This window comes from Schistocerca nitens, chromosome 8, assembly GCF_023898315.1.
Source record: "Schistocerca nitens isolate TAMUIC-IGC-003100 chromosome 8, iqSchNite1.1, whole genome shotgun sequence".
Classification (NCBI taxonomy): domain Eukaryota; kingdom Metazoa; phylum Arthropoda; class Insecta; order Orthoptera; family Acrididae; genus Schistocerca; species Schistocerca nitens.
The window spans coordinates 99,753,921-99,771,236 of NC_064621.1; the positions used below are offsets into that span (position 1 = coordinate 99,753,921).

At 41.4% G+C, this 17,316-nt stretch overlaps 1 protein-coding gene across 1 annotated transcript in view; it reads right to left on the bottom strand.

Moving 5' to 3' along the window:
• LOC126199423 (modular serine protease-like) overlaps positions 1–6,629 on the bottom strand; it is a 207,217-nt gene extending 200,588 nt beyond the window's left edge. Inside the window, exons 1-2 of the mRNA XM_049936341.1 lie at positions 6,559–6,629; positions 6,362–6,478 (exon numbers count right to left, since the gene is read on the bottom strand). Of these exons, the coding sequence (XP_049792298.1) occupies positions 6,362–6,478; positions 6,559–6,629 (188 nt within the window). The remainder of the gene's footprint in view (positions 1–6,361; positions 6,479–6,558) is intronic.
• Between the last annotated feature and the right edge of the window lie 10,687 nt (positions 6,630–17,316).

Here is a 17,316-nt window from a genome sequence, read left to right on the forward strand (position 1 = left end):
GTGTGAAAGACTGGGGGGTAATTCTCTGAAGCAGAGGCTTGAGCATAGTGTTCAGCAAAGTGCTCAGCAATCGCATTTGCATCAGTAGATAGCATGTCATTTATGTTAACACGGGGAACACCTGTTGAGGTCTGGTACCCAAAAACTCGTTCAATCTTTGCCCAGACTTGGGAAGGTATGTATGGCACCCAATGGTAGAGATGTACCTCTCCCAACACTCCTGTTTCCTTCTTTTGACAAGCTGGTGAACATGGGCAAGGAGCCATTTAAAGGCTATGAGGTGCTCCAGGTAAGTGTGCCGCTTATGCCGCTTTAGAGCTTGCTGACCTCCTTAATTGCCTCAGCGACTTCTGGCGACCACCAAGGGACTGTCTGTCACCGGGGGCACCCTAAAGAACAAGGGATCGCGTTTTCTGCCACATAAATGATCACTGTAGCTACCAGCTCAACCACCACATCAATGGTTCCATGTGGGGGAGATTCTATGGTGACAGCAGAGGTGAAAGCATCCCAGTCTGCCTTGTTTAAAGCCCATCTGGGCAGGCATCCATGGGCCTGACACCTGAGTAGTGACAGAAAGATGGGTAAGTGGTCACTACCACACAGGCCAGGACTGCAAACCAAGAGATCAATGGCTGAATAAGTGCCATGTGCCACACTGAAATGTTTGGGGGCCCCTGTATTTAAGAGGCAGAGGTCGAGTTGTGACAGTAAATTTTCGACATCTCTGCCTTGGCCAGTTAGCACGGTGACACCTCACAAGGGGTTATGAGCATTAAAATCTCCCAAGAGTAGGAAAGGTTTAGGGAGTTGATAAATCAGTGCACCTAATACATTCAGGGATACTGCACCATCTGGAGGAAGATATACATAGCAGACAGTTATTTCCTGCGTCACCCTTATTCTGACAGCCCCAGCTTCAAGAGGGGTTTGAAGGGGCACAGGCTCACTGCATACTGAGTTTAGGACATAAACGCAAACTCCACCTGACACTCAATTATAGTCACTATCGTTCTTTTAATATTCCCTATAGCCATGAAGGGCAGGCGTCTGCATTGCCGGGAACCAGGTTTCCTGGAGGGCAACGCAGAAAGCAGGTGTAAAGCTTAACAGTTGCCATACCTCAGCCTGGTGGTGGAAAAAACCACAGCAATTCCACTGGAGGATGACGTTATCATGAGGCTGGTTATGCCTCAGGCCACCTGCTACCACCAACTGCGTTTTGTATCCACTCTTACTGTGGATGAGACATCAGTGAGATCCAGGTCCTCAGGGGATGCTGAGATCTCCACTTCATCCACAGGTGCAGAACTGGTAGGGAGTGGTGGTGTTGGGGGCACCGGAGGGGTCCTTTCTCTTAGCAGACTTCTTTGTTTGCTTGCCCTTTCGCTTCTCTTTAGGGGCTTGCTGGGAGGACTTCTCTGAAGTAGCTTCAGGCACAGAGGAAGACCGTGAAGCTCTTCGTCCAGCAGCCACTGGCAAGTGTCCGCTGTGGCATTAGTGGCGACCTTGGGAGAGAGGGTCCCAGGGGAACCCTTCCACATGAAAGGAACTGGAGGAGGCTGCTGCTCCTCTAGCTGGGGGGGGAGGGGACCGATGACCCCTGTGTTTGGGGGGGGGGGGGGGGGGGCGGCGGGGCTTGCTCCTGAAGTAAGTACTTTGGGAGCAATGGAAGGAGATTTTCCCCCTACCACCAAGGGGACAGATGTATTCTGGAGGCCCGGAGAGCCCACTGCTCATGGCACAGAGTGTGGTACGACTGGTACTTGTGATGGCAATGGCAATGGCAATGTACCTGCAGTGTATGTGGACGTCAACCGAATGGGGTGTAATCATTCAGGTTTAGGTTTAGTCTCTTGGTAAGTTAACTGGTCCAGAGTCTTGTACTCCATGATTTTTTGCTCCTTTTGGAGTATTGTGCAGTCTGGCAAGCAGGGGGAGTGCTGCTCTCCACAGTTGATACAAGTGGGAGGAGGCGCACAGGGAGTGTCTGGACGCAGTGGATGTCCACAGTCTCGACATGTGGCATTGGAAGTGCAACAGGAAGATAAGTGCCGAAATTTCCAGCACTTAAAGCACCACACAGGGGGAGGGACATATGGTTTAACATCACTGTGGTAAACCATCATCTTGACCTCTTCAGGCTATGAATCAACCTTAAAGGCCAAGATGAAGGCACCAGTATCAACCCTGTTGTCTTTGGGTCCCCTGTAAACGTACCGGATGAAATGAACATCCTGCCGTTCTAGATTTGTGCAGAGATCGTCGTCAGACTGCAAGAGGAGGTCGCGATGGAAAATCATTCCCTGGACCATGTTGAGGCTTTTATGGGGAGTGATGGAAACAGGAATATCACCCAGCTGGTCACAAGTGAATAACGCCTGCGATTGGGCTGGGGATGCTGTCTGAATCAAGACTGCACCACTTCTCATCTTGGACAGTGCTGTCAGTTCCCCAAACTTATCCTCAAGATGTTCAACAAAAAATTGAGGCTTCATAGGTAGAAATGAGTTCCCATCCATTGTGTTACAGACTAAATACTGAGGTGAATATGGTTCTCTTCTTTCTGTAGTGCTACGTTCCCCCATGGTGTAGTGAGGGAGGAAAACGATTTAGGGTAATATCTGTCAGCATTGTACTCGATCTTGCCCTTCTTAGGGACTGTTGATGTCGTACAGCCACCATCAAGAGATCACTTAGTCTGCTTCATTGCGGGCCATCCTCCCTGATGCCACCCACTCCAATCAGGGTCTCTCCCCACAGGCGCCACCCAGCCACAGCAAAGGCAAACTGGCACGATGGCCATTGGGGGAGTCCTGATGCCCCTGGAGACAGGCATCTACTTCTTGGCATATGTGGGGAGTTTACAGTTCAGGAATCAGCAGTGTGATGCCTGTGTTGTCAGGGGGGCTACCACCAAACGGGTACATGACAGCTCCACCACAACGGACTGGCTGCCGTGCTGGATACTGGCTGCAGAGAAATCCAATAATGTCATGGGGGCGAAAGAGGACAAGAGACAACGGAAGAAGATGACATACCTCAGAAAGTGTTCTCACCCAAATAGTTGAATTGCAGGTGGAGATGCAAAGCCATGACAAGAAGTTCAGGAGGGCACTAGAGTAACTCATGCACCACATTAGGCATCCTTCACCATATGCCTTGCACTTCTGTAGAATTTGGAAAGTGCTAAGTCAAACCATAAAACTGGACTTGAACTTATAGGACTGAAAAGTGAGAGACTCCTTTTAGTCGCTTCTTATGACAGGCAGTGATAGCTCAGGCCTATTCTAAACCCCGTATCCACAGGGGGAGGAGTATCACTTGAGCCCTGCAAATTGCGAACTCTCTGGTAAGCTGTCCCAGAGTGCAAGTTTCACTTCGGAGCATTAACTGGTAACTCCATCCTCTGGCTGAATACTTTAAGGCATCACAGTAGAAGATGGCCACAAAACGGCATGTCTTAGCAGAGGCAACAAGCTTTACACTTGCTCCTGAGAACTGCAATGAAAGTGGGTTTATGCAGGTTTGAGTGCTACTACAGCAGTCCCCACTAAGAAAAGGACTGGGGGCAGGGCCAATTGATGTGAAACACTGTTGTTGCTGGCCATAATAGGAATGGCAATGACATTTATCTTTCAGGTGAAGGCTGTTGTTACCAAACTTGGAGTTTGTTAACACACTGCATATGGCTCCTGTAGATTTCCATGCTTCCACGTCCAACTGTTGTGGGCGGATCATGTAAATTTACGTTTTTTGTTCTGCGTGCATTTTCTAATACCTGTTGCTCATGCCAATAACTGCTTCAATCTAACAAATGGTTATACATGAATTGGAGGGTTCAGTGCATTGAACAACATTATGAACTTATTTTTATCTTTCATTTTACCAACCACAATCAGTACTGCAAAATATTCAGTACTGCAGTTGTTGCCTTGTGTGATATGGCATAAAAACAGTTGAACTGTTAGCAAACAATTGTTTTGATGTCCCAAGTGATTCAGACATATGATATTACTGACAGTGGTAGGGGAAGTGAAGAAGAAAATAATACGGCTATAGTAAACCACAGTGAGATAATTATGAATGATTTAGATGATGGACTTCTGACAGTGAAAGTTGGCTGAAGAAGGACAAGATCATTATTTTAGAAGTATTTAGAGGAATTATGGGAGTAAAACCCTTCCCAGTGAGGTCAACAGCATTATAAGCACTGTGGAATTATTTCTAGAGAATGAATTGTTTGATCAGATGTCAACACAATTGAACTTTTGTTACAAACAAAACATAAACCATTATAAAGCATCTTCCAAGTCTCCCAAATTTTTGAATATCACTGCTGTTGGCACTGAAAAATATCTGGCCATTATTGTCTTGATGGAGTAAATAAAAAAAGATTATTTGAAGGATTATTTGTCAACAGATCCTCTAACAGAGACATAAATTTTTGGCAAGCTAATGAGCACAAATTGATTTGAACAGATGTGGAAATTGTGGCATTTCAGTGATAATTCCTTACAGAGTAATCAAGAAAACAGATTTCGCAAAACTGAACCTGTACTAAAGTACCACCTAGATAAATTTCAGACCATATACAAAACCCAAACAGGAGATTTCTCTTGATGAAGCAATGATACCGTGGAGAAGACAGCTTTGTTTCCAGGTATGGTTTGCTTGTTTGTATGGGTTTGAAAAAGTATAAGTGTATATATCTTCAATCTATAAATATGCACTGGGGAAGGAAAAAAGTTTGAAGACACTATTCTCTCTGTGCTTTCACCTCACCTTGGCACGTGGCACCACATTAATCAAGACAATTACTATAACAATACAGCAATTGCCAAAACACTTCCAGAAAGGAAAATAAAAGTTTGTGTCACAATACAAACAAGTAGAGATCTCCCGCCCTCAATGTCTACAGACAGAAAGTAAACCTCTAAAGAAAGGTGACACTACATTTCAAAGAGAAGGTGACATTTTGCTGCAGGTATGGAAAGACAAAAGGGAGGCGAGAAAGATAACAATTCACAATGCATCCATGGTTGCTCCAGGAAAAAAACTCGACAAGGGAAACCATACACAATCAAAAATGTATTGTGATGTACAATAAAGTTATGATCAATATCTTTTGTACTGGGAGATAATGTGGAAAACCAATAAATGGACAAAGAAAATAGTTTTGTTTCTAATAAATCCTTCTTTGTTTAATGCATACAAAGCATACAGAAATCTAAATCCAGATATACAAAAAAATATGTAACATTTCTGATAGAATGTGCGCCCAAGACAAACTTTGAAGTAGAATCAATTAATAATATCAAGGATCTGCAGAAGGAACATTAGCATATCTCTTTTTTTCAATTATGTATTATGTAACCTTGTTTTGCAGTATGTTCTACATCCTAGAGAGTATCTCCACACTAGGGATCTAGATTACAAAAAGTATACCTAATTTAATCTCTTAGGGGCTTTGGGACTATAATGCAGATCTGATGGTTGAGTAGATTTAGTGGACAGCACCTGCCAGTACAGGACTTAGGTAGAGTATCAAAATAATGTGTAATGGATTTCTCTGTTCTACATGGTTATACTGTAAGGCAGTGGGTGTTTGGTGAGGAAAGGAGGTATCATTGGTGGTTGGTAGATTTTATATGGACAGTGGCTTTTATGGGGCGAATGGAGGGGTTGAGATCAATGTCAAATGAGGTGGTTAGCTGAGCTGAAGAGGACCAGACAAAACATGTCAGACCAAGGATGTTACAGGTGAAAGGAATGAGGATAGAATATCATGAGCCTGCATTCAGATGATGATGATATCACCAATTAATGTGGCCTACACAATTAATTTTGATTTCTGAGCAACTAAGAAGGATTCATATATGTGGCAAAACAGATTGGCTTGTGAGGGTGCCATGCAGATGCCTACAGATATGTCACCAGTTTGAATAATGTCCCCTCGAAACAGGAGTGGAGAACTATGTGGACAGTTACCTGTACAAAGAACGAGGTGGTGTGTTTGCAGCCAGAAGGACATTGGGAGAGATATTGTTTATAGTGACATGGATGAAGGGCATGTTAGTGCATAGGAAGGTATCCAGAATAACAATCAGGTAGCCAGATAGTAGTGTAGTAAGCATGACGAAGAGAAAATAAAGGAAGTGGTCAATAATTTATACTTTTTTACTATGAACTTTAGAAATTAAATCTCCAATAAGGAACAACCATGTGCCTATCTCTAAGTGTACCATTTGATGCATACAGCACATATATGTAGTAGCTGACTAGTCCAAAGCATTAGCTTCTTTGGTGAATGATAACTTTCAATAAAATGTGAAAACATAATAAATTGCAAAATACTCACAGTCTTGATTTGCAAGTCACTTTACTTTCATCAGATTTATCTGAACAGTCGGCAGCTCCATCACAAACCTTGAAGTTTCTTATGCATTTTCCATTCTGGCACCGGAAGTATTGTGGTCTGTAATTTGTTTTGGTTAAAGAGAATCATGATATTGATTGATCTGCAATTAAAGACACCAGAAAATGAGAATCACTTACCCGCAGTCCTTTCTTTTTACTCTGGACACGGAATTTTCTGCTATAGAAGAAACTGTAACAGAAATAAACATTTTCAGAAATATTGGAAGTCAAAATATTGTGAAGTCACCAGATGCCAAATGTACATAGAATAAAGATTTTTACAAACACCTAAGTGCAATATGTGTGTTTTAGATTTTGTCAGTGGGAAAATTTATAGGTAGTTCCACTGGTAACAAAGGTAAACCTACATCTATGTACATATTCCGCAAGTCACAATGCAGTGCATGCCACAGGGTACCTTTTACCACCATTACTCACTCCCCTTCCTGTTCTACTTACAAATGGAGCGAGGAGAAAATTACCTCCACATGACTTGTCTTGATGTCTTTTATGCAAAATTTACATTGGTGACAGCAGAATCTTTCTCCAATCAACTGCAATTTCTGGTTCTCTAAACTTTATCAACAGTTTTTCAAAAAGAAAGTTTCCTTCCAGGGATTCCCATTTAAGTTCACAAAGCATTACTGTAACATTCACGAGTTCATCCAACTTACTGGTAACAAAACTGGTAGCACCATTTTTGAATGAATTGCTTTGAAGTTTTCCTTTAATCCGACTTTGTGCAGGTCCTGAACACTAGTGCATTCCTCAAGAATGAGTTCCACTAGTGTTCTACACTTGTTCTACATTCAGTCTCCTTCATGGATGAATTACATTTTACTAGAAATCTTCAAATAAACTGAAGTCTACCATCAGCTTTTCCAACTTCCATCCTTATGGTGTCATTCCATTTCACATTGCTTTTCACAGTTACACATAAATATTTAATTGATGTGACTGTCTCAAGTCGCATACTACTAAAGCTGTATTCTAAAATTACAGGACTCCTTTTCCTAGTGATCTGCATTAACTTGCATTTTTCTACATTCAGAGCAAGTTGCCATTCACCACAGCAACTAGAAATTCAACACACAGACACACATCAGAACATGTTGATTCCTGAAGTGCGCAATTTCAGTTGTCACCCAAGTGACAAACTGTGTAGTATCTTCTGTGGTTGCTTCTGGGTGAGTATTTGTTGGCAATTTTGGTGGTAGACTATTCACTACTGAAATATGTTAAGTTAAAAACTGAGTTCAAGGCAGATGAACCACATGGGCAGGGAGAAAAATAAAGGAAAAACGCCATTCAACTGAAACATAATTCATGCTCTGCATACATGATATAACAGCTATAGATATATATATTAGCAGGTCTTTCGACTAGCTTTATGTTAAACACCACTACATGCTGGCTAAAGAAAAATTGTTCTTACTGTATCTCCAACCGGGTTGCAAATTAACTACGGTCATCTATGAGAAAGTTTACAGTAAGAGTTATGTAGGTCAATTCATTGCGATTCATAAGAAGCATGGAGGGATACAGGGGTACTGCAATTCAATGGAAAGACATTGTACGAGTCTGAATTTGAGTCTCACAAAGTCGACAGAATGTTCCTTTCTCGCCACACTGCTCGTTACTGAACAGTACAAGTGAGGCTATGATGGGTCACCCATCTAACAAAAAGTCAGAATCTGCCAGCACTGAGGAATTATAACTGTAACTTGTTCATATAATTAATGACAGAAGCGAAACCTAATACTGTTTTCTACACACTGCATGGTACTAAAATAATAGAAAATGTCTGTCAAACCTTGAGAAAAGAAACACACAGACTACATACAAGCAGAAAAACAGTGTTTAGAAGGCAATACCCTGATTTTTTATTTGTGTTTTTGCTATCAAATAACTTCAAAAAAACCTTCTTGCCTCGATATAAGTTACTGTAGCTGATTGTTCCGACATGTAAGGAATTTTCGTTGAAAAAAGATTTTCTGATAGTGTATGTTCTTATTTGCGCTAGGTGTGGATGTTTTTCCCTTTGTTTAACTATTCGTTGGTACAGCGCCATTTCAATGGTTATACGTTAACCATGGGATTAATGAATAATTTTGAAGAGTACGGTGTCTGTATCAGGTCGTGCTAACGGGTGAGCATGAAACTGCAGATTTTATTTTTTGTCACGCCGGAGTGTGATGTAGAAATGCATAAGCATCTCAACTGATAGACAATAAAACACCTCGTTACACTTTACTTCGAAAACTACAAGAGACCGTACCAGAACGGAATCGAGAAAATTATACTTGACAGCTCTCTAGATTTGGCAACCCTAGATGACCGTAAACTAACAATAGTTTGCAAAGATCAATTCTACCTAAAGTGCACCCGTGAACTGAACAAGGAATTAACTTCACTACACAAACCGTAAATGTCGCTTCTGTCCGTACCACACAGCTTAATGTATTTTGCATTTTATAGATGCAGAGTTGAGTTGTCATCCTGAAACTTTGACGTTCCACCGGCTTGGAACATCTGACGTCTTAATGGATTATTTCTAAAAGGTGAGTGTGGGTGATGTAATGCACTGAGGGTTTTGCCTTTCATTGCACATTTCGTCCCCATTTAGTAAGGTGTTGGTATCTGAAATTTAACTTTGGAATTTGAAACTACAGTACAAGAATTGTGCGACAGTCCTCGAAGCGGCATTGACTGCAGAACAGATTTGTTTCGCGTCCTGGAAGTGTATCACGATTACTGTATTATCGTTGAGGAACATTAAGACGTCAATGGCCCCTCACTAACCGCGCAATACTGTCTTAACAGCGTGAATACCAAAAGTGAGACGCGTATAATTGATACAAACAAAAATTGCGCTTTTTCTGTACCGGAAACGGTTACAGTTTCATGAAACAGTATTTACAAGTTACCGTTTCACTGAACAGTATTTACAAAATACAAAGGTTCAGCTAACGGCAAATGCAGTAACACCCAGTGTCTACGAACGAGGTAAAGGTCTGTAGTTGGCAGGCCTACTGGTGTGGGACACATCTCAATACAAACAGGATGTATGATCTGAACAAATTGTACCGATAATTTGTAATGTTGCTGTAATGTCGTTCTTGAAGGCATACCGCAACAACTGAGTCTGTAAACGGATACAATTTACATTAAGATCAATATTATTGAAGACTGTAACGTAAGCAGTGTTTACAAACAGTAACTCACAAGCAGCGAGAAGCAGCAATACAATCACCAACTGCCCTCGACGGAGGCCCATCGTGCACTGTCGGACAGTACGCAGATCCTGCACAGCAAACCGAAAGCTTCGCATGTTGCGATCGCTGGGAAGACAAATACCGTTAGTGACAGGGAATGCCAGAGAAATGAGAACACGGAGATATGTCAACAACTGGGTTTTCCGGAGAACTGAGGATCACCTTCGTCAGGTAGTGGCCGTGTTCAACAATAGCGCGCAATTTAAAACAGATAATTGTTTCTGCCACACCCTGTACCCACAACTGCAGCTATGCTCTGCGAAATACTGTGATGTGAATGGCAGAGGGTAGTCCCACTGTATCGGTTATTAGGGATTTTTCCCGTTCCATTCACGTACAGAGCGCGAGAAAAATGGTTGTTATAATGCCCCTTTGGGTGCTGTGATTAACCTAATCTTATCCTTACTATCGCTACGAGACCGATATGTAGGGGTTTTTAAAACGAGTGCTGTTCAGTAAAGAATGATCATAATTTTTTTGACAGCATGGTTTTACTTATCCTCATAATTTTGATGGTACTTCTCGAAGTAGTCTCCCACGTATGCGATGCACTTGTCGCAGCGTTTCTGCCAGTCTTCAAATACATGCTGGAAATCGTATTTTGGGAGTTCCTTCAAAATCGCCTCCGCAGCCTTTACACTGCTTCTGATGATTGACAATGCCTCCCACGAAGGTGTTTCTTCATGTTAGGGAGTAGAAAAACATCACATGGGGCTAAATCCGGACTATAGGGAGGGTGAGGGATGCACTTCAATTTCAAGATATTCAGCAACAACAATGGCAATATGCGGCCGCGCATTATCGTGGTGCAGCATCCAGCCTGCTTCACGGAAATGTGGTTTTTTGCGCCTTCTATGGACTTGCAATGTTTTCAGGACATCCCTGTCGTATTGTCCAGTTACTACTGTGTGTGCAGGTACAACATGCTGATAAACCATTCCATGAATATCAAAGAATGAGATGACCATATCTTTCCCAGCAGAAGCAACCACTTTTGCTTTTTGGGGGGTTGTTGATGAAGGAGATTTCCACACTGAGCTTTGCTGTTTGCTCTCAGGATCAAAATGATGTGGCCAAGTTTCATCAGCAGTGATTACATTTGAATGAAACTCCGGATCTTCCTCTAATATCAACTTTAACTGCATGCAGACCTGCGCGCGAATGTCCTTTTGTTCGGGAATCGTCTTGGAACCCATCGCGCACAAACACGTGTCGTGCGTAATTTTTCTGACACAAACGTGTGGGTGGCATTCAAAGAAATGTTCAATATTTCAGAAAGTGATCTTAAGTTAATTCGTCGATCCTCTCACACAATGACAGCAGCGGTGTTTTATGTTTTCTTCCCTAAGAGCAGTAACTGGAGTACCGGGTCCACATTCCTTTGAAATTGATTGTCTCCCCTCTTTAAACATTTTAAACCACCTCCGATCTGTGCTGTAGGGAAGAACAAACTCTCCATAGGCCTCCTGTAACATTGTATGGGCCTCAGCTGAAGATTTGTTGAGACGAAAGCGGAATTTCAAAGTCGCATATTGTTCCTCGCGTGTTACCTCCATTGCAGCGTTAAGCGATACTGAATTAGTGATGGGGAGCTCGTGAATGAGTCGTTTAAATGAACGCTTCACTCCAGTGAAGTGTGAACTAACCACTCAATTTTAATGAACTGGCACTTCAAACTCTCCACAGATAGTACACTCCACACTTTTTTTCTAGTTCGTTCACTCACTCTCTTCCCCTCTCCCTCTCCCACTACATTGGCGCTACGTCACTCATTCTCCCTTTACTTGAATCCTCCCTGTACTGCCTGTCGACGAATCGCACGGTGAAATACACTTAGAACAACAGTTGCACTTTGCTTTCACATAACCTAAATCGGCGAAGAAACCCCAAATTTCACTACTTTTACGCGATCGCGTGTTGCTAGCCATTGTATAAGCGTGAACAGACACAAAAACTGCTTTCGAATAAAATAAAGAGGGATTTTACCTTAAATCGTACCAATGACTACAGGTGACAGTTTACGTTTTGAATTTAGAGGGTTATTATTCTCAATAGAAATAAAATCCCGGAAAACTTCTGAATAATTACTTAACGTAGGTATATAGACTTTGTGACAGTGGTAAACATACTCATTCTATTTTGGATTAAATTTTAAAAGGAACATAAACTTGGACTGCATTTCGTTTGTAGCCCAAGTTTTCAGTCCATAAATACAACAAATAAGGTTTCACTTGGCAGATGAAGACTTTTTGGCGCTTCATGAGAAAATGTCGAGCAAAATTAAACGTAATACCTTCTTTATATGTGACAGGCTTCTCTGTTTATCTTTCCTTTGTCCCCTTCGACCATCCTCTATTTAACTCAGACGCTGTAAGACGCAAAACGTTGCGTGCACGTTACCGCATAGTTCGGCCATCTGTTGGTAAAAATATGAAGTATTACGAAGCTTTATTGTACGAGCGAGGCGAAGCGAGCAACTTCGCCAGCCTTCCGTACTTCATGAATGAACTACTGCATTTGAACGCTTCACGGCAAAGAGTGAAATGAATGAAGTACTTCACGGGAATGAACGAGTTCGACCCATCTCTATACTGAATATGTCTGACCTTGCCTTTCTCTCACAGGCTAGAACCAGGAGTTCCAACAATGAATCTACTACGGCGTGTTTGTTGCACATTAAGCTAACAGAATATCATAAGATTAAATTTTAGCGTGAGAAATTACGACCATAAAAAAATTATGATCATTCTTTACTGTCATTATTTAAAGCCGGTTCTAGAAACTTTTATCAGTAGATGTTCTCAGGACAGTTTCTGTGTATCGGCAAGAGTTTGTCAGTTCAGTTCTTTCAGCACCTTAGTGACACACTCCCACGGGTCATCCAAACCCGTGACCATTTGTGCTGCCCCTCTCTGCATAGGTTGAATGTCCCCTGTTAGTCCTACTTGGTACGTGTCCCACACACCTGAAAAATATTCTAGTATGGGTCGCACTTGTAAGCAATCTCCTTTGTAGACTGATTGCACTTCTCTAGTATTGTAATAGTCCGCAGCTCGTGGTCGTGCGGTAGCGTTCTCGCTTCCCACGCACGGGTTCCCGGGTTCGATTCCCGGCGGGGTCAGGGATTTTCTCTGCCTCGTGATGACTGGTTGTTGTGTGCTGTCCTTAGGTTAGTTAGGTTTAAGTAGTTCTAAGTTCTAGGGGACTGATGACCATAGATGTTAAGTCCCATAGTGCTCAGAGCCATTTGAACCATTTGAATATTGTAATAATAAACCGAAAGCTGCTGCCTACTTTACCCACGACTGAACTGTGCGATCGTTCCACTTCATGTCCCTGCTAAATGTTACATCCAAGTTTTTGTATGAGTATACAGATTCCAAGTTTGACTCATGACGTTATTTTCATAGTATACTATGTCTTTTTGTATTGTGAAGTGCACAATTATAAATTTTTGATCATTTAAAGCAAGTTGCCGATTATCGCACCGCGCTTAAATCTTATCAAGGTCTGCCTGAATATTTGTACAGCTTCGTTCAGACTGTACTCCACTGTAGATAACTGCATCGTCTGCGAAAAGTTTGAGGTTACAAACAAACACAGATAAAACTATTAAATATATACAGATTTTGATTTTGATCAACACGGAAATAAATATCGATACAGCTGAATGTCTTGTTTCCTTCAACATTTGCGATAATTTCCTGACACTGGGGTGCATTTTACTGACTGCCATTTGTTGTATTAATACGATGTGCTGGTCGAAGTGGAAGCAGTTTTCCATAACTGCAATGTGGAATACTGGTGCTATTTTGATCCACGAGCTAAATTGTGTTTCAATATTTCAAATGAAAGCTATGTCCCAGAGAATAATTTATATACCACGTTCCCTATTGTTAAAAATAATTATTATAAATATAATGTGTCAATCATAAGAATAAACTTGATGTATACATTGCTGTAATTTCATTTGGATTTCGTTTCAAGTGGAGCTGTCTTGTACAGTCACGTGCGATAATAAGAATTCTTTTTATGTTGTGCGTTATCGATTCAGCGATAATACAGGACATGTTTATCGCCGCATTTAACTTGGACAACAATGACCAACCAAGCAAGAGCATTTCTACCATTACTAAGACTAGGCGCCTACCTAGGGCAGCAACATTTTAGGGGCGGCAAATGGCGGAAAATATTAATTTTAAATCAAACAGCGAATAAACTGAGCAAATGGGGAAAAAATGAAAAATATCAAAAATTAAAACCCCAAATTGTTTTGAAAAGCACATTCTTCCTAATTCAGTTAATATGGGGATTTCAAAAATAATCAGAAATTGAGGACATTTGTTGACCTCACTCAGGTTTAAAGAAATTGAGGACAAAGCATGAAAATTGAGGATTGTTCCCAAAAAATGATGATGCCTGGTTACAACAGTTTGGTTATTTAAAGTATAATAGGAGATCTGCACTGTTGTGTTGGGAGTTGGTGGTAGTGGGGAGTGGGCTTGGGGGGTGGGGGTGGGGATGGGGGGAGGGAGGATGTCGGGGAGACTGATGGTAGCAAATAAGAGAGGGCGTCATTTTTCAATTCTCGCCTAGGGCGGCCAAACTCCTAGCAACGGCCCTGCAACTGGCTGGTCCAACTATTATCCTACAGGAATGTAATCAGTTGCAGTTGAGACGTAACCACAGACGAGTGGAGAAACAATATAGTCATTTAATTTGCAAACAGAATGAAAAAAAATATGCGGCAGGACTTTGGCAATATGATTCTTAGAGGGCAGTCAGTCATCTGATAATCTCTGAAGTTCTTCCATAACCGACTCCGAGGAATCCAGTTCATTTCAGGGACTATCATCTGCTACGTTGATAACGAGGCGACCAACAACAGATGCCACCACGAAACCATACATGCGCTACATTTTCTCCTCTTCTTTCACGACGTGCCTTTCATGCCGCGAACCTTCTCGACTGATACCTGCAAAGCTTCGTGCATTAGTTCTAGTAAGTCTGGCAACTGTCTTATTTCTCGTGACAAATCGCATAACTTGGGTCCATATCAATTCTGTTGGATTCAGACCGCAGTGGTACGGCAGCTGCTGTAAAAATGCAACATTTGTACGGTGTGCTCGACGCCGTGAAAATTATTAATTTCCAAGTTTCTACCATGTTTATCACTCTGGATCATATGAAACCCATTTTTGGTATAAGGCAATCGACATAGTCCAAAGAATGAGTACTTGATTTTTCATTCCTGTTCCAAAAATTTAGTTGGTAATATATTCTTAATTTAAGCTATCTTTATCAACAATCTTTTATAAAATATCACTAACAATTTATATTTACAATAAAATCTGGAATGTCGCTTGTGATACATAATCAGAAACAAGTACGAGCAAAAACAGAAAGATGATGATTAGATATATTGAAATGACGTAGGTATTCGAATAGAATAAAAAACCCGAAAAAAATAAAACACCAGACTGTATTCGAACCAGCGATGCACAGAATACCCAGTTATTATTCACCAGTGCTACGAATTATGAACCTCGACTACAAAAACTTTATATACTAAAGATCATCGCAAAATTTCAAAGCCAATTTTCTCTGTAAACCTGTGAAAACTTTTAGAACATCTCGTTTCTCTCCATTTTTAACGGTGTTCTACGGGCGGAATGCGCTACGGAGCAGTAAGCCACATTCGCAGCATATACTAACAGTGCAACAATCACTTCACTACTAGAGTTTCCAGAGATTGCGACTGTACATGATTTTTGAAATGAGAACTACACAGCTAAACTACGATTAAGAACGATGTTGACTCTTAGCGTTAGAATGTCTTAATTTGCATTAGCATAGTGAAGGTATCTACTACATTAGTAGGGTCTACTTCCAGTTCTAAGCAAAGAAGGGAAGGCAGAAAGGTGGAAGGATTATATAGAGGGTTTATACAAGGTAGTGAAGGGAGACGAAAATTTAATAGTCATGGGTGACTGGAATTCGTCAGTAGGAAAAGGGAGAGAAGGAAACAGTAGGTGAATATGGATTGGGGGGAAGAAATGAAAGAGGAAGCCGCCTTGTAGAATTTTGCACAGAGCATAACTTAATCATAACTAACACTTGGTTCAAGAATCATAAAAGAAGGTTGTATACCTGGAAGAATCCTGGAGATACTAAAAGGTATCAGATAGATTATATAATGGTAAGACAGAGATTTAGGAACCAGGTTTTAAATTGTAAGACATTTCCAGGGGCAGATGTGGATTCTGACCACAATCTATTGGTTGTGAACTGCAGAATGAAACTGAAGAAACTGCAAAAAGGTGGGAATTTAAGGAGATGGGACCTGGATAAACTGAAAGAACCAGAGGTTGTAGAGAGTTTCAGGGAGAGCATAAGGGAACAATTGACAGGAATGGGGGAAAGAAATACACTAGAAGAAGAATGGGTAGCTCTGAGGGATGAAGCAGTGAAGGCAGCAGAGGATCAAGTAGGTAAAAAGACGAGGGCTAATAGAAATCCTTGGGTAACGGAAGAAATATTGAATTTAATTGATGAAAGGAGAAAATATAAAAATGCAGTAAATGAAGCAGGCAAAAAGGAATACAAACGTCTCAAAAATGAGATCGACAGGAAGTGCAAAATGGCTAAGCAGGGATGGCAAGAGGACAAACGTAAGGATGTAGAGGCTTGTCTCACTAGGGGTAAGATAGATACTGCCTACAGGAAAATTAAAGAGACCTTTGGAGAGAAGAGAACCGCTTGTATGAATATCAAGAGCTCAGATAGCAACCCAGTTCTAAGCAAAGAAGGGAAGGCAGAAAGGTGGAAGGATTATATAGAGGGTTTATACAAGGGCGATGTACTTGAGGACAATATTATGGAAATGGAAGAGGATGTAGATGAAGATGAAATGGGAGATAAGATACTGCGTGAAGAGTTTGACAGAGCTCTGAAAGACCTTAGTCGAAACAAGGCCCCGGGAGTAGACAACATTTCATTAGAACTACTGACGGCCTTGGGAGAGCCAGTCATGACAAAACTCTACCATCTGGTGAGCAAGATGTATGAGACAGGCGAAATACCCACAGACTTCAAGAAGAATATACTAATTCAAATCCCAAAGAAAGCAGGTGTTGACAGAAGTGAAAATTACCGAACTATCAGTTTAATAAGTCACAGCTGCAAAATACTAACGTGAATTCTTTACAGACGAATGGAAAAACTGGTAGAAGCGGACCTCGGGGAAGATCAGTTTGGATTCCGTAGAAATGTTGGAACACGTGAGGCAACACTAACCTTACGACTTATCTTAGAAGCTAGATTAAGAAAAGGCAAACCTACGTTTCTAGCATTTGTAGACTTAGAGAAAGCTTTTGACAATGTTAACTGGAATACTCTCTTTCAAATTCTGAAGGTGGCAGGGGTAAAATACAAGGAGCGAAAGGCTATTTACAATTTGTACAGAAACCAGATGGCAGTTATAAGAGTCGAGGGGCATGAAAGGGAAGCAGTGGTTGGGAAAGGAGTGAGACAGGGTTGTAGCCTCTCCCCGATGTTATTCAATCTGTATATTGAGCAAGCAGTAAAGGAAACAAAAGAAAAATTCGGAGTAGGTATTAAA